General features: G+C 44.4%; 1 protein-coding gene across 1 annotated transcript in view; it reads left to right on the forward strand.

The window, feature by feature from the left end:
- The window catches only part of CNST (consortin, connexin sorting protein), a 75,256-nt gene that overhangs the window by 12,505 nt on the left and 36,575 nt on the right, over positions 1-26,176 (forward strand). Inside the window, exon 2 of the mRNA XM_081114394.1 lies at positions 15,303-15,731. Coding sequence (XP_080970520.1) covers positions 15,353-15,731 — 379 coding nt within the window. The 5' untranslated portion in view covers positions 15,303-15,352. The remainder of the gene's footprint in view (positions 1-15,302; positions 15,732-26,176) is intronic.

Raw genomic sequence — 26,176 nt, forward strand, 5'->3', positions numbered from 1 at the left:
GTCGTGGAAAAGAGCCTGTAGTTGGATTGAACACGCACTTGTAAGCACTAGTGTGTTCCTGGCGCTCTGTGGGGCGAGGGCTGCAAAAGAAGCAACGTGTCCTCTGGCTTCAGGCGCTTGGATTCTACTCAGCAGGTGATATGCGCGCATGAAATACCTTGTGAGAAAGACTAGAGCAGCGGTTCTCAACCTGTGGGTCGCGACCCCTTTGGCGGTCGAACGACCCTTTCACAGGGGTTGCCTAAGACCATCCTGCATATCAGACATTTACATGACGATTCATCACAGTAGCAACATGACAGTGATGAAGTAGCAACGAAAATAATTTTATGGTTGGGTCACAACATGAGGAGCTGTATTTAAAGGGCCAGAAGATTGAGAACCACTGGACTAGAGCAACAGATGGGCCCGGCGGGACGGTGTCCTGCGGATACTCTGAAAACTGCTGTGCTTATGTCATTCTGAACCTAAGTCTTTGAAATGGTTTAGTGTAGGTTCTGTGTTAGCCATTGCCTCAAACTCTGATGGGACACTTCTCCGGCCAAATAATAAAGACTCTTGCAATTCCCTTTCTTCCTTCTCCTACTCTGGTCTCTCTCTCACCACCTACTACTGACAACTTGAAGAAAGCATCCGGAGGTGATGGGAGAGGCAGCCAGGGAAGCTGAGTGGGAAGAAGGTGCCATGGAACTAGAATGGTTCCTCTCCCCCCCTCCCCTCCCCCGCCCCCGGGGTTCTCGCCTCAGCACTGCTGATTCCCAGCCCGTGGGTCAAAGTCTCACCTTCCACATCGAGGCAGTCGTCCAGGCTGTTCACTCTCCCTCCAGAGTCTCTCGTTTCTGTTCCCACCGCTGCCCCCTGAGTCAGGATCCCACCCCTCGTCTCTTCTAACCCTGCTTCTCCCTCTCGGGCCGTCATGCGCATCGCCATCCGTTACTGGGAGAGCACGGTTCTGATAAGCTGGCCCCTCACTCAGCAGCCCTCGGTCCCTTCCCAGGCTAGACCAGTCTGCTCAGATCACCGTCTTTGGTCCAGGGACAGGCCACCAGCTAGCTTACCTGCCTGCAGGTAACAAACACAGGAATCACAGAATCGAGGGTGTTCAGAAACTCCCATGACATTTCAACAGAGTAAGCTTCATTTGAATATAATAATTCAAAAAGCCGGGTGTTTTATATGCCTTTACCCTCCTTTCCTTTTTTCTAGTAAAGGATTCTCGGCCTAGGGTAAGAGAAAACGTTGGTCCCCCACAGCAGGTCGCGTGAGAGTCTTGGGTTGAATTCCTCTGTCATCCTGATACAGCCCCGCCTGAAGCTGTCAATCTCTCCCCTCACTGCTTTCCAGCAGCACTTCCTTTCCAAAGTCCAGCCACTCGCTGCTCTTACATCACACCCTGGGTTTGCTCACCTTGTTATTTTGCTCACGTTTGTTTCTTCTCTTGAAAGTGCAAGTAGAAGGGAAGGACCACGCCACCCGAGGGCTGGGTCACACGGTGCTCCCTGTCCCGTCCTCTCTGTGGTGTGTCAGCCTCCCAGGTGACAGTGTGGACAGAGTTGAGGATGAACAAGGCAGCTCAGCAGCCTGAAGGTGCTGGAGCCGGCACTCGCTGCCTCATGTGCGACGTGCAGGGACAGGCTCCCCTGGCAGGCACAGCCCACCAGCTGGCGCGATGAGCAGGTGTGCATTTCATCTGTGTTTCCTGGGAAAGGTGGATTGCTCTAGAATGGGCAACATCAGTGGGTGGTAGACCTAATAACTCTTGAATATCAATACCTGCATGACGCACTCGCCAGTTTGCTCAGTGGGTAGAGCGTCGGCCTGCGGACTGAAGGGTCCCGGGTTCAGTCTGGGATCCTTCAGCACATGCCCAGGTTGCAGGCTCCATCCCCAGTAGGAGGCATACAGGAGGCAGCCAATCAATGATTCTCTCTCATCATTGGTGTTTCTATCTCTCCCTCTTCCTTCCTCTCTGAAATCAATAAAGATATATTAAAAGAAATACCTTCATGAGTATTTGGTTTCTCTTACATGGTGTCAGATATGTGGTGCTCTTTGGTCCCTTCTTTCCTCCCTAGCCGTGGTTGGCGCATGTCTCCTCTGTTTACTGTTTCTGTAGCTAACATGTCAAGCCGTTTGATTCTGTTCTTAGTTTCATCTCTCTTCCTTATTCGTTTCTACTATTTTCTGTAATAGAACTGAATATTCTTAAGTATGTACGCATCACACCCTCCGTATAAGTAAAAGGTGTTTTCTTTTGAAATCTCAAATCACAGTTTTCTCTGTTGCAAAGTGTTTTTGGGGAGAAGGAAGGTAGGACAGGGTCTTTCGCCATTTCCTGTTAGAGCAGTGGTTCTCAACCTTCTGGCCCTTTACATACAGTTCCTCATGTTGTGACCCAACCATAAAATTATTTTCGTTGTTACTTCATAACTGTCATGTTGCTACTGTGATGAATCGTCATGTAAATGTCTGATATGCAGGATGGTCTTAGGCGACCCCTGTGAAAGGGTCGTTCGACCGCCAAAGGGGTCGCGACCCACAGGTTGAGAATCGCTGTGTTAGAGCCTGGACTCCTCAGGGCAGATTGTCTTGTTATGCCCAGATTTCAAGATCCCCCAAAGGACATCACCAGGGAGCACCGAGTCAGATGCAAAAGCATAGAGTCTTTATTCAAGCCCGGGACCTGGTCCCTCTTTCTCCCCCTGATGCAGTGATAGGGTGCGAAAGGGCCCCGAGTCCCAAGAGAACAAAGAATTTATAGGGCTTGGGGTCGGGGGGGGGGGGGGGGGGTTGGTGGGGACACACTCTGACCACTGATTTGGCCGATTCCAGTTGGTTGAGTGAGGGCCGGGTGCTAGTGACGCAAGGGCAGGTTGCAGCTAGGGTCTGGTTACACAAAGACGGGGTGACTAGCATACTTTTGGCCTTGGGCTAGTTTCCCCCACTTTCCCATTGGCCGAGATAAGGGCAGGCTGAGTAACTGATACATTCTGTGGCTTTTTCTTGGAAGAGGGGTTAGGGGCGCAGCTATCAGTCCTGTTCTGTCCTTTCAGTCTCATCTGCCTTGCTCCTCCCACCCCCCCTTATCCAGTACGTCCATCTTATTCAGAGTAGACAGCTGTGATTGATTGCATTAGTCAGGTTAGCTCAGCCTGGACTTCTGAGGTCAGAGTTCAGGCTCCACGTGGAGATTTATTTGCTTTGTTTCCTGTCCTCAAACTAACCCTTTAATGCTGGCCAAATGTGTGCTTTTGATTTCAAATAGCCCTGTGGGAAACAAAGAGTTAGCATCTGTGTTGTGTAAATAGTTAAAAACCAGTATTCTGGATGTGGGGCAGGCGCATCCTGTTCCCATTCACAGGGCGACCTTATGTCTTTGTTTTTCACCAAGAGGAGAGGGACCTTGGACAGGGAAAGGTGGCAGGAGAAAAAGCGCGAGTTTGCCTGGAGCTGTGCTTTTTAAGTAGATAACAAGTGTTGCAGCTCACATAACAAGGCACTAGGAAGTGATAAATTGGTTTTATTTTAGACTTGAAGCAGTAAAAGACAAGTAGCAGAGAACTTGGGAACAAATAAGAGTCATCAAATGTTAAAGTTAGAGAGAAATCCTAGAGGGAACTTAGGTCCTAGGAAGCGAGATAATAAGAGAACTCAAGTTTTCTGATTTAAAATGTGGTGCTGCCCGGCCGGTGATGCTCAGTGGTTGAGCATCAACCTATGAACCAGGAGGTCACAGTTCCATTCCTGGTCAGGGCACATGCCCGGGTTGTGGGCTCAAGCCCCAGTAGGGGGCGTGCAGGAGGCAGCTGATCAATGATTCTCTCTCATCATTAATGTTTCTTTGTCTCTCTCCCTGTCCCTTCCTCTCTGAAATTAATTTAAAAATACGTATATTTAAAATGCAGTGCTATCACTTTTTAAATAAAATTCTGGTATACATTTGAGGACAGTTACAACATAGAAGAGGATTTTAAGAATTCATTTTCCTTAAATGAAATAAACCAGAGGCAAGGATTTTGCAGACTGCATTCAGTTGCCCACATAAAGCCGGGAGTAAGAAGAATGCCAGAGCCGTGTAGAATAAAGAGCAGGAGAACAAATAAATGAAAATTGGTAGTGAGACCGACTGAGAACATGGCAGCATTTCTCTGGACTCATGGAGAAGGTTAGGGTAAAAGAGTCTCCTTTCACTGCTACTGGGGACGGGGTGCACCGGTAGGGTAACTTGAAGACAGTGTCTATCACCGAGTAGAGTGCGACTATGAATTCACAGTGGAGCTCACTTCAGCGGGCCCGCAGCAGCAGCCCCCCACATTCCACTGGCTGAACCTTCTCTGTGCTTCCCAAGCCCCCCCTTCTCACAGCCCACCAGCCTTCAGCAGATATCCTGCTCCCTGCTTCCCTGAAAGACATGCCATGAAGTGGAAATGCCTCCAACTTCACCCCAATGCAGTGCCCTTCCCCCCAGTCATTTTGTCACAACGCAAAGCGCACCCCTTCTGGTTAAGGCTTGTCCCTCTGCCCGTGTCTTGGATGCCTTCCCACCTCCTCTGCCTTCGCACCATCATTTGTTTAGTGCTCTCTCTCCTCTCATCCTTAACTTCTCCCTCCCAACTGCCCTCTCCTCTCCTCTCAGCATCCTCTGTCTCATCCTGAAAAGGGGAGAAACCTCATGTTGCTAAAGTGCTCTTTCTAATGTGTAACCCTAATCACGTCGCTGATTAAAAATCTTTCAGGGAATTCCTGCTGCTACATTTAATGCTTCCCACCGATTCATGGTTTGGAGCTGTAGTTTTCTTACAGCCATTAGCCAACTTCTTTTAGTCTTGCTGTCTCTCCCTGCAAAGTATAGCACAGTGTGGATTTATTTGTTAGAAGTTAAATGCAGGGAAATTTTTTTCTCAGTTATTTTGAATGTAATTCATGTTATCCATTGCTATTATTGAATTCAATGTTCTTTCTTTTTTTTCTTAGTAACTGCACAGAAACCATGGGGACTCCAGGATAGCACTTATGTATTAAACATCAAAGATGTTCGGAATGAACAAACAAGGTGTAAACAGCTGGGCCTTTAGTAATGTATCAGCTCTTAAGTTGCCCAGGACTGTTGATGGCGGCACAGACACATAGGTGTGCGCTGTGTGAAAGGTGGCACTGGATTGGTATCTTACATACGCACTAATTCAGTTATAACAGAAGGTTAGGGATGTAAGGTCTCATTCAGGCTAGTATTTGTTCTATCACAAGGGTGGGCAACCTTTTTGTGAGTGCGTGCCAAAACCAGCAAAATCTCTGACTCAAAATTCTTCTGCGTGCCAACCCTAATTTTTTGAGAACGTGTTACACCTACTTGATATTTCTTAAGGTGTACGTATGTGAAGAACCTTGAAGAAATAATAAAATTCATTCGAGCGACAAAAACACAGTATATGATGATGAAAAATACATTTATTTTTTAATGTATACATGTTATGTAAAATTATTTTTCTAAGATGCACCTACACTGAATTTATCTGAAAAATAAAAAAGTCGATATTAAGAAAAAAATTGTAAATGGAAGATTATAAGAGAGGGTTTCGTGTGCCAGCAAAAGTTACTGGCGTGCCATGTTTGGCATGCGTGCCATGTTTGGCATGCGTGCCAGGGGTTGCCCACCCCTGGTCTAGCACTACTGCAAGGAAAACATACATAAGTCAGTGTAAGACAAGAAGCAGATCTTGCAGGTGAAGATTTGTTCATGAGAGTAAAGTGTGCTTAGCCAGGCCCAGTGCGTATCAGTTACTGGGTTTAAAAAATAGGAGATAGCGTTTAGGCAAGTTACTATTTTTGCAACTCATTCAAATGAAGTTTTCTTAAATTGATTAAAGAGTTATCAGACACCGTTTTTGAATGATTTCAAAAATTATCTTACACTCATTTCTTTGTTGTTGTAAAATCTTTAGGAAAGTAATAAATTTTACCCTTGAGTTCCATACCTGGGATATTTTCAATTATTGTATTTTTAGGTCTAGAATATCCATTTGAGTTTTTAAGTCACATCTAGTGATTAGATGAAAAAGCAAAATAAACTATTTGCTGTTGCCACTATATTATCGGTTTAGTTCTCTTCTGAAATTTTCTCTCCGGTTCATTGAAGCCCTTGAACATTTTAATAATAGTTACTTTAAAGTTCTCCAGTATATGGATCTCCTGTGCATCTCTTTGTTAACTACTTTTCCTCCCAGATTTTTGTCACACCTCGATCCCCTGTATGCCTGGTTATCTTGTACTGTATGTTGGGCATTACAGATGGAAACCTTGGGAGATAATTGGAGCCACTATTGGATTGCTTCTTCCAGAGAGAGTTTATTTGTGTTGCCAGCAGGCAGCCAAGTTAGTGCAGATCGCCTTAATTCAGCCCGAGCTGGAGATGATCCGCTGGGGTTAGTCCTGGAGGGCTGGTCTGTTTCAGGCTCACCTGGTCTGGGCGGGAGGCAGGGGGTGGGGGTGGGGGGTAGGCCTTTCAGGTGCCACTTGAAAGCACAGGCTTCCCTCTCTCAGTGGGCATCGAATCGCTCTGTACGTGAAAGCTCTGCCCAGCCTTTCTGACGTCCACATTGAAGCTTTCTTCCGGCTTTGCTAGTCACTGTCCTCCGGAGGGTTTGTCTGGAATGAGCTAGTCTGCCCTTGCCAGAAGTAGAACTCTTTCATCCTGTGTTCATGGTCATTTTTACTCGTGTATTCGAATATGCACCTGGATTAGTACAGCGGGTGTGCCTGTAATTTATGAGCAAATACACATGCAGTAGGGTTCGTGGAATCAGTCGCTTTACTCATTTGGGCACACTGTCAAGGTTTGGAGACTTGCATTGTATTTCCCCTGCTTTAGCTGCGATGTTTGTTCTGCAAATACCTGTGATCTGCCTACTAGAAATTATTATTTGTGGACCAGGGGCCGTGTTCAATATCCAATGATGATTTCTAATAGGGATGTTATATGGATTAATGTATAAACCTAAAAAATGAGTTCTTCACGTGTAAGGAGTACAGCAAATAAGTAGTCTTATTGGTAGGTTTTATTGTATTTTGTCTCAACCTATTTTCTAAACTCTGTATCTGGAAAACATTTCAGAATACTAGAAATTGTGTTGCTATCTCCTTAAAGCTAGCAATTTGGTGTTTACAAAATATACATCTGAGAATGGTTGATTTTTTTAAATTATTATAAAAGTGATTATAGTGGTTTAGGATGTAGGCTCAAGAGAGAGGTTCTTTGAATTTGAATTCTGACTCTGCCATGTACTAGCTATGTGACCTTGGCCTATTTATTTAATCTTTCTGTTCCTCCCCTGTAATGTGGATATAATTATAGAACTACTTTGTAGGACCTGTGTGAAGATTACATTTTATAGATAAATACTTAGTAATTGTTCAATAACTGTCTAACAAACTATGTTTCTCTTGTCATTATATTAGCAAAAATTATCCTTTCAAAATAAAATGTATAGTTTTATGTGTACATTTAATTACTAAAGTATAGATAGATTGCTTTATATCACTAGTTGTGTAGCAAAATGCTAAAGTTTAAAAATTAGGAAGACAGTTTCCGTGAAGATATGTAGCAGATATGTAGCAGGAAACATAATTTTTGTTTTAAAAGGGATGGTTTTGGTCTGAAACAAAAAGTATTTTCAAGTTCTTGGATCCTGCTGGTGGCTTCAAAGTATGGGTGTAATAGGTTTTATTACAAAGAAGCATTCAAAACCAAATAAACACAACTTCTGTGTGATTCCATTTTTGTATGTAGTATTACCTGTGAGACTAAAGAAAAGGCATCCTTTATCTTCAAGTTATTTAGAAGTCAGTTTCTAGGAACATTTTAAACCATGAATCTAATCACCCTGAAGTAGGCAAACTTTCTAATTAATGAGCGAGTGGAAGAAGTTAGAAGTTATTGCTAAACATGCTTTTTGCGTGTCCAAAGGTGTCCTTGAGCTCATACTGTTCTGTAGATTGGCTTCTATTTTGTATCTTTAAATAAAACGTGTAGATGTCTGTGTAAGCGAGGGAGGCGAGGGGAGAGATGACTGTCGTTGCACCGCGTGGATACCCACGGTGCGGCTTTGACCTGTCGTTTCCATGTGTGATAGACTTTTATTTCAAGGGCTCTGGGGATGAGTAAGCTATCTTGAACTGAGCCCCGTTTTGAAAGGGAGGACTGAGGAAAATGCAACAAGTTATGCTTCCCTTCTCTCAAGCTGGCTCCCCAAGGTTGTTCGGGGCTTACGAGTCACATAGTCTCAGTTATTTTTTCATATCTGAAGAGAAACATTTGACTATAATTAATCATTTATTTTTGTTTTTCCTTTTATGTTCCTGTAGTTTTGTTATATATTTTTTCACATTTCTATCCTCTTTCTAGCCTTATGGCATCACTTTTCTATGACCTTTCTTTTTTCTACATGAAGAATGAATTCCTTATAACCAAACTTTTATTCTTAATAAGGAAATATTAAAACAATCTGGTTTACTTCTGCACTGCACCATCTCAGAAAGAATAGTATATGACTGTTGTACTTATTCTAATTACTATGCTATATTCATGAAATTCCAGAAATATTTTGAGCATGGAGAAGCACCAAAAAATGGGAATGCATGATCCTGTGGTTTCCATCCTGAAAATAGGATATACAGACGTATTTAAAAACGTAACTTAGAAGCATATAGCGCTTATTTCCTTTAGTATTGACCTTGTTTAATTATAGTAACATTAATGTCTGTAGCCAGGAAATGCCTACCGCACAGCTTACATTAGCAAGAGAGAATCCGGACTGGAGTGAATCATCCTGAGCCACAACTGTGGCTCAGGTGGCACTGTCGAGGCAATGTCCCAGGGAGCAGCATTTTCCGGCGGAATGGAATGTGAGCCTCATGGGGAATTTTGTTTTCTAGTAACCATGTTTTAAAAGTTTTTAAAAGGTGAAATGACACACGTGCTCCCTCTGGGGAACACGCCCCCATCCTTCCTCTCCCTCTTCCTCTCCCCCCACCCCCACCCCCAGCTCCTTACCTTTGCTTTTCTCTCTGCTAAGCTCCAGGAGCCCTCCTTCTGCCTCTGTGACTTGTTTCAGCCCACGCAGCCCGGCTGGCTCACTTCTTCTACCTCTGTAACTCTCTAAATAAACTTTCTCTATAAGTTGATTAAATAAATAAATAAAAAGTGAAATTCAGCGCCAGCCAGTTTGGCTCAGTGGATAGAGCGTTGGCCTGTGGATGAAGGCTCTTGGCTTTGATTCCAGTCAAGGGCACATGCCTGGGTTGCAGGCTCAAACTCCACTGGGGGGCGTGCAGGAGGCAGCCAGTCAATGATTATCTCTCATCAGTGATGTTTCTATCTCTCCCTCTCCTTTCCACTCTGAAATCAATAAAAAAAAATCCTATCTAAGAAAAAAAATCCTATCTAATAAAAGAGTAATATGCAAATTGACCATCGCTCCAACACAAAGATGGCCGCCCCCATGTAGACACAAGATGGCCTGCAGGGGAGGGCAGTTGGCAGTTACCGGGCCAGCAGGGGAGGGCAGTTAGGGGTGACCAGGCCAGCAGGGGAGGGCAGTTAGGGGTGACCAGGCTGGCAGGGGAGGGAAGTTAGGGGTGACTGGGCCAGCAGGGGAGGGCAGTTGGGGGTGACTGGGCCGGCAGAGGAGGACAGTTAGGGGCGACCAGGCCGGCAGGGGAGCAGTTAGGCATCAATTAGGCTGGCAAGGGAGTGGTTAGGAGGTGATCAGGCTGGCAGGCAGAAGCAGTTAGGGGCAATCAGGCAGGCAGGCAGGCGAGCAGTTGGGAACATGTAGTCCTGGATTGTTAGAGGGATGTCTGACTGCCCGTTTAGTCCCGATCCTGGGGTGGGATCGGGACTAAACGGGCAGTCGGACATCCCACGATGGGTCCCAGATTGGAGATGGTGCAGGCTGGGCTGAGGCACCCCCCCCCCCCCCGCACAAATTTTGTGCACCAGGCCTCTAGTATATATGTATAAAAAGTGAAATTCATTTTAATGATAGGGTGTATTTAAATAGATCAACATCATTTTAATATTAATAAATATAAACCCAGTACTATATGGGTGTGGTGACTTTCTTCCTCAATTCTGAGTTGACTATGAGTAGTCAAATTTGAATTTAGGGTTGCCCCACCTGCATGGCTCACAGTTCATGGGCTTGATCCCAGGGGGGGTGGGGGGGGAGCATGCATGTGGCAGTCGATCAATGATTGCCTCTCATCATTGATGCTTCAATCTCTTTCCCCTTCTCCCTTCCTCTCTGAAATCAATAAAAATATATATATTTAAAAATTTTTTGAATTTAGGTTTAGTAGAATACCTAATTGATCTGGTTACTGTCTTCCTCTAAATTTATTTGTTTTGACTAGAAATTATCAAAGTTAAACTTGGGGGGTCCCATGTTAATGCTTAAGAACTTCAGCTTCTTTCAAAAGTAAAAATATAGTATTTAGGCCTAATTTGTATGAATTACAGAAACATGGCACACATACCTCCTTAAAGCATTTTAATAAAGTCATTGAGTAATGTTATATATTTAACTATTCCGTTCTTTTTAGATTTTAGTAACACCTGATGTTTGTACTCTCATCAGATGTCTCAAAAGTGAAGTCAAGTCAACCTGGAGTTGAGGTTATATTTCTAACAAAATGTAGATTTCTTTCTGTTAGCCTGTCACACTGAATTGTTTATGTAAAGCTTCTTCGAAGTGTTGTGGTTTTCAGGTTTTTATAAGCCTCACTTCAGCATGTTTGCCTGGCATTCTTCAGCGGTACAGAGTCAACATGTCAAATAACTTCACGCAGTGGACATATTTGGAATGCGATTCTGCCGCAGGAGCTGGAAGCTTGAGCTGGACGCACTGCCATGCTTTCAAAAGGCAAAATCAGCCGGAATCAGTGCAGTGACTGCATGTGGCTGTTCCTTTCCTGAGAACTGGTTACCGACAAAGGGACTCTCACAGAATAGACATACAGTTTAGATACGGCAAAGAGCCTTGAATGCTACGTCAGCTGTGCCTCTGGCTCCAGGCCCTGCGCAGCGCTAGCATAATGCTCAGCCCTGTGTCAGCTGGGTCTCCTTCTCCTGGAGACCTTCCCTTGCCCAAGTGCATTCTCATGGTGAGATACAGGTGCACGAACATCAACATTGTGACTGTATCATATTTTTCATATGAATTCATCGTATTTTATACATTTTTTAAAAGGCTGATAAAAATATTGTTGGTCTAGCATTGAGGGAGAGGGGAAGAGGAGAGAGAAGAGGCAAAAATAACATCTGTAACTGTTTCCAAAAGCGGTAGGACTACAGTGATTACAAGTCCCATTAAGAAAGTTATCCTATTGTTTAAATTAAAATATTCTAGTTGAAGTGCGTCAGCAATGTAGACAGAAGCCAAATACTGTATGATCGGTCCCTTTACCTCTCCGAGGAAGTGGACGGGAATCCACGTGCCTGACTTTTTCCTTTTCAGAGAGAAACAGTAGAAAATTGGTTCCCTTACTCCTTCATGTATCTGTAAGAACAAGGCCCAAGACTAGCCATTGTGAAGAATAAAAATTACCTGTGGCTGGGTTATGGGCATCCAGATGCTTACATCTAGGAGGACACATAGCAAAAATATACCATGTAGGACAGTATTTGGGAAGGGCTCTATGTGGTGGTACAGACTGCCATAGAGCAGCGGCCGCCAACCTTTCGGACCTCACGGACCTCCAGTTGGCCACCGCAGCTCTAGTGGGTATGTTATGTATGGGCCTTTTGGAAGGGAGAGGTCAGGGTAAGCAAATTGGATTGACTTTTCAGCCAGGACTTGAAGAATTGGTAGGTGTCTTGTAAGAATAATTATAAGACATTCATGCTGTGGAAAGACCATAAGAGTCAGTATTAAAAAGTAGTTTACAGCCCTGGCCGGGTTGGTTCAGTGATCGAGTGTCGGCCTGCGGACTGAAGGGTCCCAGGTTCGATTCCAGTCAAGGGCATATGCCCGGGTTGCAAGCTCAGTCCCCAGTGGGGGGCGTGCAGGAGGCAGCCGATCAATGATTCTCTCTCATCATTGATGTTTCTATCTCTCTCTCCCTCTCCCTTTCTCTCTGAAATCAATAAAAATATTTTTTTAAAAAAAGTAGTTTACAAAGTTACCTTTTGAGAATTAAACTAATTGTCATTACAAACTAATAGGCAACATGTCTTGAGGCCCAAAGGAAGGAACACCTACGCTACTGGTAATAGTTACTTAAATAGCATATCAGGGTGTCCCCCCAAAAATGTATACACACTTTGAATAATTATAAAGGCAGTGTTTATTGAAATACATTTCATTTTCAAAATGTAATAGGATCTACAGACATAGTGTGTTTGCATTTTGGGGAGACACCTGCATATAGCTTTAAATGGTTGTCAACAGGAGAAGGCAGGCCATGTAGGAAATGGTGCATTGTGTGGACCCCACACTTCCCAGGGGTCCTGGAAGAGAAGACTTCCAGGAACTTGACCTTGGTCATCAGATGTGTGTCCCCTGCTGTCGGGTGGAGATTCTTCACTGGGGCATACCTCACTGGAGTGAGGTGCTCTCGGTTACAGATTTCTCCCCGTTGTCCGTAGGGCATAATGACAAGAATGTGGCCTCAGGATCAGAACTCGTTCAAATTTCATGCCTCAACGTGTGAGCCGAGTGACTCTTGACAAGATACGATACTTGTCTCTGCAATGGGTACAATGGGGCTAAAACTATCTGTCCGCTAAGGAACCGTGAGGATTGAATGAAAGCATTGATCTGAAGAGTTTCACTCAGGGCCTCGCATGACACTCAGCGAGGCTGTGAATATGATCTGTAATTTATACCCACCAAGAGCCTTAACCACTAATTTCTCGATATCTGAATCATCGCAAACAGGTGTGCAGGTCAGACGCTTAAGCATTCCAGGAACGAAATCAGATGCCCCGTCACAAAGCAGTGCTTCCCAGCATTCTCAAACGGTGCTGGTAGCCTGAGTCCGTCATCAAGAACCTAAGTGTTCCTGGGAGGCCAGGAAAGCGCCGTTTCTGAACCCGCCGTGGGGCAGAGGCTGAGACCTGTGCAACCTGCGCGAGTGACCTGCCAGTGCTGAATGCCAACCTGGAGAGTCTGTGCAAGTGATGACAGCCCACTTTCATTCAGCATTTACTGGGGGTCGGGCACCCTGCTGAGTGCTCTGCCTGCCGTGTTGTGTGAGCCTCAAAAACAACACTTCAGGGCGGGCTTTAAAATTCTCCTCTCTAATGAGAAAAGTGAAGCTTGGAGGTGCTCGGTAACGAGGTCACACCGTTGGTAATGGCAGAGCCAGAATTTGAGCCTCAGCCTGCCGCTGCTCTCAGCCATCACGCTCAGTGCACCAGGGGCAGCCCAGGAAGTCCTGGTTTCCGATCCAGTTCCACTTCCCTCCAGGAACATGACCTGAAGCGAGGGGTTGTTGCCTCTCGGGCCTCAGAGTCTCCACCTGGAGCCCAGAGGGAATGCGGCCCAATAACGGGCTTATTCGGAGGACTGGGAGGACTGGGAGGACTGGGAATGAGGCACGTGAAGTACCCGGCACAGTCTCTAACGCACAGAAGTGACTCGACATGACAGGATGGCTACTATTTGGGGCTCTCTAGACGGTTTTCTACTTCCCACTGTCCCCCTTAGCCTGTGACTTCCGTGTCACTTGCAGGTAAAAGTAAAACCTTTATGCTTTTCAACTGCAAATACATGTAGACTATGGCTTGTTTCTTTAAATTATAAAATAATCGAGGCGATTACCAGTTTTAAGGTCTGACATTTGTCCTACATAGCCACATAAATTTCACTGTTTTTATTGTGAGAAAATGTAAATAACATAAAACATGCCATTTTAACAATTTTTAAGTCTACAATTCTGTGTCATCAATTATACACTGACATGCAGCCATCACCATTCTCGTTTCCAGGTCTTTCCATCACCGTAAGCAAAGCCTCTGTTACCATTTAATAGTAACCCCCTCTATTTAGAATTTCTTTTAGTTCTACACTAAGTTATTCTAGTCAAATCAAATCATCTTACTTTTTACATCACATACCTATCCATTGAGGATAAGTAGTATATGTTTTAAGGAAGATGATACCAGTCAGATTTGGATACTTTTATGTTTGCCAAGCAGTTCTGTTATGTCTGAATCAAAGTATTCCAGTTGCAAAATATGTTGAAAGCATATGATACAACCAGGGTAGAGTTGATGATATAGTTTATACTTCCTTTTCATATTTTTAAAGAATTGTACTTTACATGTCTAAAGAGTAAGCATTTTTGTTTATTAATTAGAAGAATTTAAAAAGTTCTATTATTGAGGGGTTGTTTTTTTTTTTCAGAATTACTGGAATATTATATTTTATTCAAACCCAAAATCATATTTGTCATGAAATAAAACTAAATCTGGCTGACACCATTTCCCTTAAAATGTAATGTACTTTTTGATAAGAGTGGATAAAATGTGACCGATTAAGGGCTTGTAATCCATTTTGTAGATCTTCAAAATGTTAGCAGGATCCTCGAAACAGATATAAGTTTAAACTAAATAGGCTAGAGTTAATCATGGTGTTCTCTTTCTTATCATTCTTAATTGTATAAAAGGAGTTTGCTCACAATTGTACTTTTTTAGGGCTTATTTTCAGAATGTGAAAGATGTAATGAGAATAGTATAAATATATGCTACCTGAATTTTTCCCCACATGCCTTTTTTAATTTATTTTAAATAGATATAAATGTTTTCATTTGCAAATATTGCTGGTGTTTGGCCAGACAAGGACTTAAACAACTAACTTTCACTTGTCCGGTTAAATGTCCAGTTATAGCATGAGTGGTCGATTTTAGCAGATAACCTCATCTAACCAGTAATTTCTTTCATTGAGGCAACTGTCCCAACATGATGCACATTAGAATGTCCTAGAGAACTAAAAATACACCGTCTCTGGGCTTGAGCCACAGAGACTCTGGTTTGATAGATTTACGATAGACTTTACTCGCGTGTTTATTTGTAATAAACATCAGCCAGGGTTGAGAACCACTGTGTCCAAACGAGAAGCGGGAGGGGGGTGGGGGGGAGCAGGGGTGGGACTACAAGTGGGAGAGAGGGGGCGGGAGTGAGTGCCAGGCATTTCCCACGCCTCCCTGTGTCAGTCAGGCAACCCCAGAGAAGAGGAAAGGAGGCTCCCTGGTAGATCCAGAATTTAGAAAATAAAGCAGCTTTTCTCTTTTTGTCATTGCAGACATGGAAGGACTTTAATGAAACTCACAGGACTCAACAAAAGATGCTCTAATGGATGACAGTGAACCGCCTGCAGGTAAACTTCAGATAGAACCACAAGATGGGTGTCATCCTGGTGGCGGTGTGGAAAGTGTAGGGTCCCGCTTGCCTTCTGCATCGGACGAAAATGAAAATCGACTTGACGGGTGTAGGCATGACCGCCTGACCAGCAGTGACAGTGCCATGGGCAACCCTGCAGCGTCCGAGCAGGACAGTCTCAACAACAACGCGGGCTGCACACCCAGCTGTGAGGCGGCCGCCAGTGAGACCTCAGAAAATACTGCTTGCGAAGGCCCCAAGGATGGACAGGACTTCTCGGGAAAGGACGAAAGCATACCTGGAAAGAGAAGCCCAAGAACCAAGACAGGCACGGCCAGGAAGGTCCCACCAGGTATTGTTTTTAATTACTGCTTGTGCCACTCCTTGAAAACACATCTTCTTCCCGCCCACACTGTATCGGCCCTGCCTCTCGCTTGTCTTCTCTCAGTATGGTCCGGAGCTAGTTCTGCAGGCGCACAAACAGACCCAGCTGCGTGGTGTGCGGGCGTGTGCCGTGTCTGCTAGCGTCCCGCCGTGTGGGTGTACCATCCTTTGTTTAACCATTTCTGTATGGCTACTCCCAGTATGCTCTGTAATAAATGTGCTGAAATTGACATTCTTTATACATGTTTTCATACTAGATACTTTAAATACAGGGTATCCCCAAAAACTGTGTACACACTTTGAATAATTATTAATCCCAATGAGTTAAATCTGAAAAGCAAGAAACATCAATTGATCTAAAAATATTAAAGTGTGTATACATTTGGGGGTGGGGAGAGAGATGCCCTGAATATAGAGTCCTCTCTTCCTTTATAAATTAGACCCTTTTCTGCCAAAATTAGCCTCAAAAATTTTCTTCTGTCATCATTGTGGCTTTGATCTCTAACCTGTGAGTTTATGAGCTTGTATAGTCTTACTCTATAAAATCTTTCCAACTCACTCAGTGGGTGAATATATACATTAACATATAATGTTGAATAAGGCATCAAGCTTTAATTATGTATAGTCACTTCGGTTACAAAGTAATTCAGAGCATAACTTATTGGGCATGTGGTTTGGTGATTAAAATTTGGAAGTAGGGACTATTTTGCCTGGATGACAGGGCAGCCCTGGGAAAACGCAGCCTCTGGCTATTTTGTATCAGAAGTGGGGGTGGGGGGGCGGGGGTGGGGTGGAGGGTTCTGGGGCATCCCCCGCTGGGACTCCTTGGTCAGCGCCACTCCCAGGCCAGCCGCCTGCATCCAGCTCTGCATCCAGTGCACTCCATGCACTGCCTCCTCTCACCTGCTGCTCTCTTCTGCGTCTGTGGCGGATTTGCCATAGTCTGTTTTTTATTGTTTTTTTTGTTTGTTTGTTTTTAATATATTTTATTGATTTTTATAGAGAGGAAGGGAGAGGGATAGAGAGTTAGAAACATCGATGAGAGATCGATTAGCTGCCTCCACACCCCCTACTGGGGATGTGTCCGCAACCAAGGTACATGCCCTTGACCGGAATCAAACCTGGGATCCTTCAGTCCGCAGACTCTATCCAATGAGCCAAACCAGTTAGGGCCAGTATTTTTTAATTTGGAGTAAAAACTGAAATTTTCCATTTTCTACAAATCAATCCTTATTTATTCTATAAGATAACCTGATAACTTTTTAATGGAGCTCATAATTTGACTTTCCAGTTAATTGATCCCTTTGTCTTTGCTTTTCCTTAGTAGTCTTAAAGCAAATTAAAATAAATTTGATAAGCAATATGAAAGCATTTTCTGTCAAGACCTACATTAGCTATGATATATACAGTACTATTTATATAAATTGATTTATTCTTTATAATTCAAGGGAAGCTTGACTGTACCTCTCTAATCCAATCTTGTGATATTTTTAAGAACTGAGATGTAGTTGCATATGTATCAGGGTCAGTCATAGCTTCACGATTATGACTCCTTTTACGGTATTCCTCCCTTCCATGGCCTTATCCCAGTTTTCCTAGGTGGGATGGTATAATTTAAAGTTGCTTAGTACTTACTTCCAGTGAGAAGATATGTGTAGAATTACTACCCCCTAATGCACTTGAAATAATATGTTTATAAAACCTGGGAATCGTCTTTATAAAGATTATGTTAAGCTTATTTTTTTGCATCTAATATAAAATGAGTATAAGAGTGTAAGAAGCCAAATTAAGAGTTGTAAAACCTAAGTTGAATCTTACTTCTGGTTCTAGGTCACTTGGTGAGACCTATTTGCTCTGCACTTCACTTTTCTCCTTTGTATAATGACGATGTTCATATATGTGTATCTACAACATGCCTTTCTGAGCAGTGAGTAGATTTCTGAATAGAAATGGCATGTCTACACTCGGTTAAAGTTTGGTGATTTACCTCTGGCTTATCTGTAGAGTTTTTACATGTAAAGGGTACGTTTTCATTTGTACTTTAGGTTTTCTGAAAGGAAGGTAAGTCTAGGTGGGCAAAAGAATTTTAAACTGAATGAAAGGCTATTTTTGAGGGTAGAATTATCCCTTTCTGACCCGAAAGGGGCCTAAGGCGGGAAGCTTTCGGACTACTGGGCGCTTGCCTGTTTACCCTGAGATCCCTGAGGCCCGTGCTCTCAGTCCGTGTCCAGTCACAGTCACAGCGACGGTTTCTCCCTACGACTCTCGTTAGCCTGTCGTCCCCCCCCCCGCCACCCCGGCTCCACCACACGGTCCCGGTTCCGCAGCCGCGCTTTAGCTGGAGTCCTGCCCAGGACCCTGCGTGTGTCTCCCGCCCTGCCTCTCCATAAGCCACTCTGTGTGGGAACTAACACTGCAGACATTCATGCTGGGCAGGGCAGACGTGCTCTCCTCTTTACTGGGAAGTCTTAACATCCCAGACAAGTACAGTTCCAAAATTCTACAGATGAGTATTTTTCTAATAACAGAATAGTTTCTAAAATGTGACTTTCAATCCCAAACCAGGCATGAGCTGCTTGTCGGTAAGCGCTCTTTCAGTACTCTTTAAGAAACATGCATTAAGGTAAACTCACTCCTATGCTCCCTGACCTAGCTTAATTTATAGTACATTTTCATGTACCCCAAGGCTAGTACTGTTAAAAAAAAAAAAAATAGAGCAATAGTATTACGATACATGATTATTTATCGATTTCCTGGAGGCAGCATTTCTATAAACCTGCTAAACCTTGAACTTGGCCTCATCTAAGTCCAGTTGTTATTATGGTGAGGGCTTATTTTTTCTTTTTAAAATATATTTTATTGATTTTTTACAGAGAAGAAGGGAGAGGGATAGAGAGTTAGAAACATCGATGAGAGAGAAACATCGATCAGCTGCCTCCTGCACACCCCCTACTGGGGATGAGCCTGCAACCGAGGTACATGCCCTTGACCAGAATCGAACCTGAGACCCTTCAGTCCGCAGGCCGACGCTCTATCCACTGAGCAAAACCGGCCAGGGCAGGGCTTATTTTTTCTTTAAGAGGATTTAATCCCCTTGATTAGTCAACTAAGCAGGGTTACAGGCTGCGTTACAACAAGTTTTCGCTGGCATCGTTTTAGGTAAATAATATTTCAAAAAGTAATGGAAATGAGCCTATAAATATTTAACAGCCTTATTGAGATATACTAGTAATCCCCACCTAAATTGTATAGTACAAGTCAATGATGTGTAGCTATTCAATAGCTGTCCAGCCATTACCACAGTCAATTTTAGGACATTTTCAATGCCACACAGAAACCCCATGCCTATTAGAGTTGCTCTCCCTTTCCCCCTTAGCCGTCCCAGCTCTAGGCAGCCACTCACCCACTTTCTTTCTCTATAGACTTGCCTGCTTTGGGCATTTCACATAAATGGAATCGTACAATGGATGGTCCTTTATGACTGGCTTCTTTCACTTAGCACAATATTTTTGAATTCACCCATATTGTAGCATGTGTCAGTACTTTGTTCCTCCCAAGATCAAATAATACTCCATTGCATAGGGAGTATCTCACATTTCATGTACCTGTTTGTCAGCTGCTGGGTATTCTGGCTGTTTCTACTTTTTTTTTTTTTAATATGTTTTTATTCATTTCAGAGAGGGAGAGAGAGATAGAAACATCAACGATGAGAGGGAGTCATTGAGTGGCTGCCTCCTGCACACCCCACACTGGGAATCTAGCCCGCCACCTGGGCATGCGCCCTGACCGGGAATCGAACTCTGACCTCCTGGTTCGTAGGTCGATGCTCAACCACTGAGCCACGCCAGCCGGGCTGTTTCTACTTTTTAGCTATTATGAATAATGCTCCTGTGAACATTTGCATACAGGTTTTTGTGTGGACATATATTTTCCTTTTGAGGGGTTTTATATGCACAGGAGTGGAATTGCTGGATCATAAAGTAACTGTTTAACTTTTTGAGGATCTGGCAAACTGTTTCCTGAAGTGGCTACACCATTTCACACGCTCACCAGCAATATATGAGGGTTATAGTTTCTCCACATTTCTCCAGGACTTGGTAATATCTGACTCTTTTTATTAAAGCCAGAGTTGTTTTTACTTAGAAATAATTCACATGCCATAAATTCACTTTTTTATAAAGTGGTTTTAGTACATTCAAAGTTGTATAACCACCTAATTCTAGAACATTTTATTCCCCCCAAAAAAGAAACTCCCCATTTTCCCCTGTCAACAACTGGGGCATAAATTTCGAATAGTTGTGAGATACAAGTTTAGATGAAGTTTCTGATGGTTGCCATAACAACTTCAGTTATTTACTCAGCCAGTCGCCATAGTTTCTAAACATTTGACAAAACAGCTCAGCAACTGGCAGGAAGCCAGAGGCGGCAGCAGATGCACATTGAGAAAGACCCTTCCAGATGGACTTTGCCACCCTGCAGTGCCCAGACTTGTTCCACCGGAGGCCTTCACAGTGTGGCCGCTGGGAGGTGACAGAGGGGCCCGAGAGCTGGGAAGGCAGCTCTTGAGATGGTCTGCGTCCTGCAGTCAGGCTGTGCAGTGAGAACAAAGACTTGGGTTTTGAATGTTGGCTCTGCCTGTTCCTGTGTGACCCTAGAAAAGCAGTACCTCCATTCCCAGAGCCTCCTGCCTTGTCTGTGGCAGGGCTGATCCCACCGGTCTTGTCCTTGAAGTGAGCAATCCTGAATGTGAAGCACCTGTGGAGTTCCCAGCATAAAGTAAGGGCTTCTAACTGGCAGCTGTCGTTGTGTGTGTCACCCGGTGAGTTTTAAGTGGCATGAGTAGGAGCAGCATTCAGCAAAATCAAGACATTTGTTTAATTTGACTCTAAATCCATCTCACCTCTTTTGTCCGTGTGTTTCTTCTGGGATCTTGGTAACACTCTCTTTCTAGATTCACCTGTCCCTGCCCCTCTCCCCACTAATGTGCATTCCTAAAAACATATTCCGTGCCTTCCTCATCATGCCTGCTGGCATGTTGACTGGCATGGATCCTTAAGGCACATTTGCATTTTACATATCTGGCTTTGACCATGGAACCTTTTATTGAAAAGAGCCTGGAGCGTATTCTAGAAGTGCTTTCTCAGATGCACTGTGTATTTACACAATCTAAATATTGAGTATAGGGTACTCAGACTTAGTGTATCCAAACTCACTGAGCCTTTCATGTGAGAGCAGAAAATAAATAATGGTCTTTGAGCTCAAGACAGTGTGGCTGGAGGCAGAGCGCTTAATGACTAAGGTCAGCTTATAGATGGGTGTGCCATGGACATTACGAAACTTAATGTTCAGCCATTAATTTATGAGGAGCCAGGTTGAGAGCAGTGAGGTCACTTTCCTTAGGTCACAGGGCAGTTTGCCTGCAGCCGGCGCTCTAACCACAGACCTATGCCGCTGCGCTGAAGGCTGAGGCCACCGCCTGAGGGCACAGGAGGATCACGTACCACACATGCCACATGGAGCAATGGTGAGTGTGCCCTGATTATGTGAGATGCCCTTTGACCCCACGTCAGGTCCCAAGGAAGTTGGCTAATTTTCAGATTTATCTCACTCATAATACTAGTTCCGGGAAAGGAGGGAATGTTTCCCTTTAACCACTCACACGCATTTAGCCAAGGGTTGCAGATATTTACATGGTGAGCACTCCTCTATTTTCATGAGACTAAGTAGGAGCTTAGGGGCGACATGTAGGGGACAGAGGAGTAAGCCTCAGAGAGGAACTACATGAACCATGTATCAACATTTATTTCTGCTCCCTCCTCCAAAAGTATGGGCAAGCTGTGCATCAGCATGAGCGAGGAAGATGGATTGAGGAATTCAGGATGCAGTGGCTCAAGGAATCATAACCTGAAATCACAGACAGAAAGGCATTTTGTTCTGTTTTTTACTGCAGTAAAATATGTACATAAATGTGCCAGGTTAAGTATACAGTTCAGTGGTATTAATTACATGTTGTATAACCATCACCACTATCTATTTCCAGAATTTTATCACCCTGAACAGACTCTGTCAGCATTAAGCAATAACTCCCCATCCTTCCGCCCCTTGCACCCAGTAACCTCTGCTCTATTTCCCGTCTCTGTTTATGTATGTGCCTGTTCTAGATACTTCATGTAGGTGGAAGCATATGAGACGTGTCCTTTGGCGACTGGCTTTTTCACTTAGCGCAATGCCTTCAGGACCATCCGTGTTGCAGCATGCATTCCGTTGTATGAACAAGCCACCTTCTGTATGTGCAGTCATCTGTTGGTGGATATTCAGGTTGTTTCCACCTTTCGGCTGAATGTGAATAGTGCTGCTGTGAATATTGGCATATATGTATCTGTTTGACTGTGTATATACCTAGAAATCAGCCTATTTGGTGTATATGTAATGGAATTGCTGGGTCAATGCAGTAATTGAACATGGCGCTGGAAGAGGAGAGGAATGGCAGTTAGTGCTCAGTGACTACAGAGTTTCTGTTTGGAGTGAGAAAGAGTCTGGAAATGGATCGTGGTGAGGTCTGCACAACAGGGTGAATGTCACTAATATCACTGAATTGTACACTTCAAAATGATTAAAATTGTTAAGTTTTATGTTGTGTTTTAAAAATCATCATAAAAAATTGATAAGAGTTTCAAACTCAGTGATAAGGACACAGAGAACTAAGTTGATGATAGCTTACTGAGTTTTAAAGCAAAAGCTCCTGTGCATTTATTAAGCACTTTCTGTATACCAGCCACTGTGACACATGTTTTCTATGGAATAACATATTTAATCTTCTCCACAGCCTTATTATTTGTGGCCTTGCACTGGTGTGTGCACATTTGAAGAAGCAGTGTTTACAGAATGGCTTCGGCAGGGAAAGTCTTTCTCCAGTCAGCCTGCCCAGAGGTTCTGGCTGGGCCATTGGTGGTGCTCATGGGCTGGCTTGCTGCTAGACTCCTTAGATGGGCAAGTCTGGTGCCTGAGTCAGTAGGTGGGGAGGCTTGGTGTTTTGGGCCACAGTGGCCAGCTGGTGCCTAGATCTACTGGGGCAGGCCCAGTGCCTGATCCTACATTGGGACTTAGGTCTGTGTGGGAGAGTCTGGAGCTGGGTCCTTGATGGCCAACCAGATTTGGGGGACATGGGGTGGGCCTGATGAATTGGTCCATGAGGGTCCGCCTGGAGCTCAGTGAGCTTGGAGCATGGGGCCATGATCGCCGGCCTGGATGCTGCAGGGCTCAGCCTGGCCCGGAGGAAGGCCAGGAGCCAGACTCTGTCAGAGCTCTCCTGGAGGCTGGGGCCATGAGGGTCACCCTGTCTACATTTCTTAAATACCAGAATCACCATGGAGATTTTTTTTAAAATATATTTTATTGATTTCTTACAGAGAGGAAGGGAGAGAGATAGAGAGTTAGAAACATTGATGAGAGAGAAACATCGATCAGCTGCCTCCTGCACACCCCCTGGGGATGTGCCCGCAACCCAGGCACATGCCCTTGACCGGAATCGAATCTGTGACCCTTCAGTCCGCAGGCCGACGCTCTATCCACTGAGCCAAACCGGTTTCGGCACCACCATGGAGATTTTGAATGTTTGAGATGGTCAGATCTAGGAGGGACCTGAGATCTCATCTAGGCAATCCCTTTATCTTAAAGATGAGCAAACTATACTATCTATATATATAAAAGCCTAAGTGTCTGTCTGACCATCCGACCAGTAGCTATGATGCACACTGACCACCAGAGGGCAGACGCTCAACACAGGAGCTGCCAAGACACACATTGGCCATTTAAAAATAAACGGCACCACTGACCTGGTGCCGACAAACTAACACTCAGCTTCCCCCAAGTGGGACACAGGCCCCGCGACACCCCACCAAATTGCAGCCAACGCTGCCAAGATCCCATGGTGCAAAATGTTGCCCCCAGCCCAGCCCAGAAACGGTTGCTGTGGGCGCCGGGTAATGATGCCACATAGCAACGCCCAGCTTCCTCTCCCTAGCGACTAGCACCCTTTGAGTTTCTTCAGTCCAGGAACCCAACTTGCTTTATAGCCAGGTGCAAACATTTCACAGTTTAACCAAATGTTTGTGAAGCCTTTTTCCCATGCCTCATCTCATTTGATCTTCACAGAGGTCCTAGAGTAGATAGGAGATTTGATAGAATCCTATTTTCTTTTCATTAGCAAGATGTGTATAGTGATATTAAAATATTCCTTCTAAACAATTCCCTTTCAATGTGCGCCAATCCATGCATCGGGACAGTAGTAGAGAATAAAAAGTCTACTCCAAGGTCACTTAGAAAATAGTGACAGAACTGAAGCCTCTCGCTTGGATTCCAGTGCTGTTTGATCTACCCTACTCTGTCCCAGCAAGGAATGTTATCTCAACAGATAGGGTGATTTTATTTAAGTCATCCCTCACGCTAATGATTGTCAAGCCCTGATAGGTTATTCTTTTATGGCCTGAGTCTTACGAATTTCCCTCTCCTGTTAACCCATCTGGAATGACCCATCTGAGCTTAGCTCATATTTTTCAACTCCTCCCTACACTTAATGATTAAAGTCCTATATTCTTTCTAATTGTTCACATCAGCCTTTGTTGCTCTTGGAATCCTTCGATTTCTGTATGCTTTTGGAACTTCTGTCGGTTATTCCTCTTAAAATTTCTTCTGTTGCTACATAATTTTATATTTGTATTGATTTCAAAGAGGAAGGGAGAGGGAGAGAGAGATAGAAACATCAATGATGAGAGAATCATTAATCGGCTGCCTCCTGCACACCCCTTACTGGGGATGGAGCCCGCAACCCAGGCGTGTGCACTGACCAGGAATCGAACCATGACCTCCTGGTTCATACCACTGAGCCATTCCGGCCGGGCACTACATAATCTTATTTACCAGTACATTGCTTATTTATAAATTGTACTTATGTGTAAGTACAATTATTAATTATTAAAATAACTTAGAGACAAAATAGATTTAGCAGGAATCATGACCATTATGAATCTACTAGTGTTCAGAGCACAGATTCATGCACATAGAAAGTAAATTAATTAGAAGAAATATTTTAATATTGCTATTTGCCCTTTCTCTATAATAGAAGTGTCAACCAAATTCATGACAGATAGAAAGACACATGTGTGATTGGCGCCAGTGAGAGCTTTCTATGTATTGTGCATGCACGAGTCAACTTAGCCTTTTATAGATGTAGAATAAATTTGCTTAATTAGACCTGCTTTCTGATGTAGCTAAACTTTTTCCAGCCCAGTAAAGCACCCCAGCTTCTCGTTCAGGTAATTGTCAGCAACACAGCAGTAAATATCAACATGAAGCAGATTATTGTTGTAGATCACACAGGGTGAACAAAGGGTAAAATATTGAACTGCAGCAGTGTTTGACTATATTCTGCACAGTCAGAAAACCTAAAGTTATTTTCAAGTTCCACCATTTCTTTCTCCTTTTCAGTTGGGTCAAGTTTCTAAACTTTCTAAATCTCCGTTTTCTGGCTAATTAAAAGAAAATAGGATTCTGCCGAGTCTCCTATCTATCTACTCCAGGACTTCTGTAAGGATCAAATGAGGTGAGGCCTGGGAAAACGCTTCACAGACATTTGGTTAAAGTGTAAAATCTTTGCACGTGGCTATGAAGCAATTTGGGTTCCTGGGCTGAAGAAACTCCAAGGAGGTTCTGATAAAACGCTAGGGAGAGGAAGCCGAGTGTTGCTACGTGACATCATTACCCGGCGCCCACAGCAACTGTTTCCAGGCTGGGCTGGGCTATGGGCCACATTTTGTGCTATGGAGTCTTGACAGTGTTGGCTACCATTTGGTGGGGTGTCGCTCAGGGTGGTGGCAGGGCCTGTGACCCACTTGGGGGAAGCCAAGTGTTGGTTTGTCGGCGCCAGGTCTGTGGTGCTGTTTCTTTTTAAATGGCCAGTGAGCATCATGGCAGCTCCTGTGTTGAGCATCTGCCCTCTGGTGGTCAGTGTGCATCATAGCTACCAGTCGGACAGTCAGGTGGACACTTAGGCTTTTATATATATAGACTAGAGGCCCAGAGCACAAAAATGTGTGCACTCGGGGGGGTCCCTCAGTCCAGCCTGTGCCCTCTGGCAGTCTGAGACCCTTCGGGGGATGTCCACCTGCTGGCTTAGGCCTGCTCCCTGGGGTAATTGGGCCTAAGCTGGCAGTCAGACATCCCTCTGGCAGCCCAGGAGCCCTCAGGGGATGTCCACTTGCCAGCAGGGAGCAGGCCTAAGCTGCAGTCAGACATCCTTAGCACTGCTGAGGAGGCGGGAGCGGCTCCCACCACAAACCGCTGTGCTGGCAGCCATCAGCCTGGCTTGTGGCTGAGCAGACCTCCCCCTGTGGGAGTGCACTGACCACCAGGGGG

The sequence above is a fragment of the Myotis nattereri genome, assembly GCF_964212035.1.
Source record: "Myotis nattereri genome assembly, chromosome: 20".
In the NCBI taxonomy this organism is placed as follows: Eukaryota; Metazoa; Chordata; class Mammalia; order Chiroptera; family Vespertilionidae; genus Myotis; species Myotis nattereri.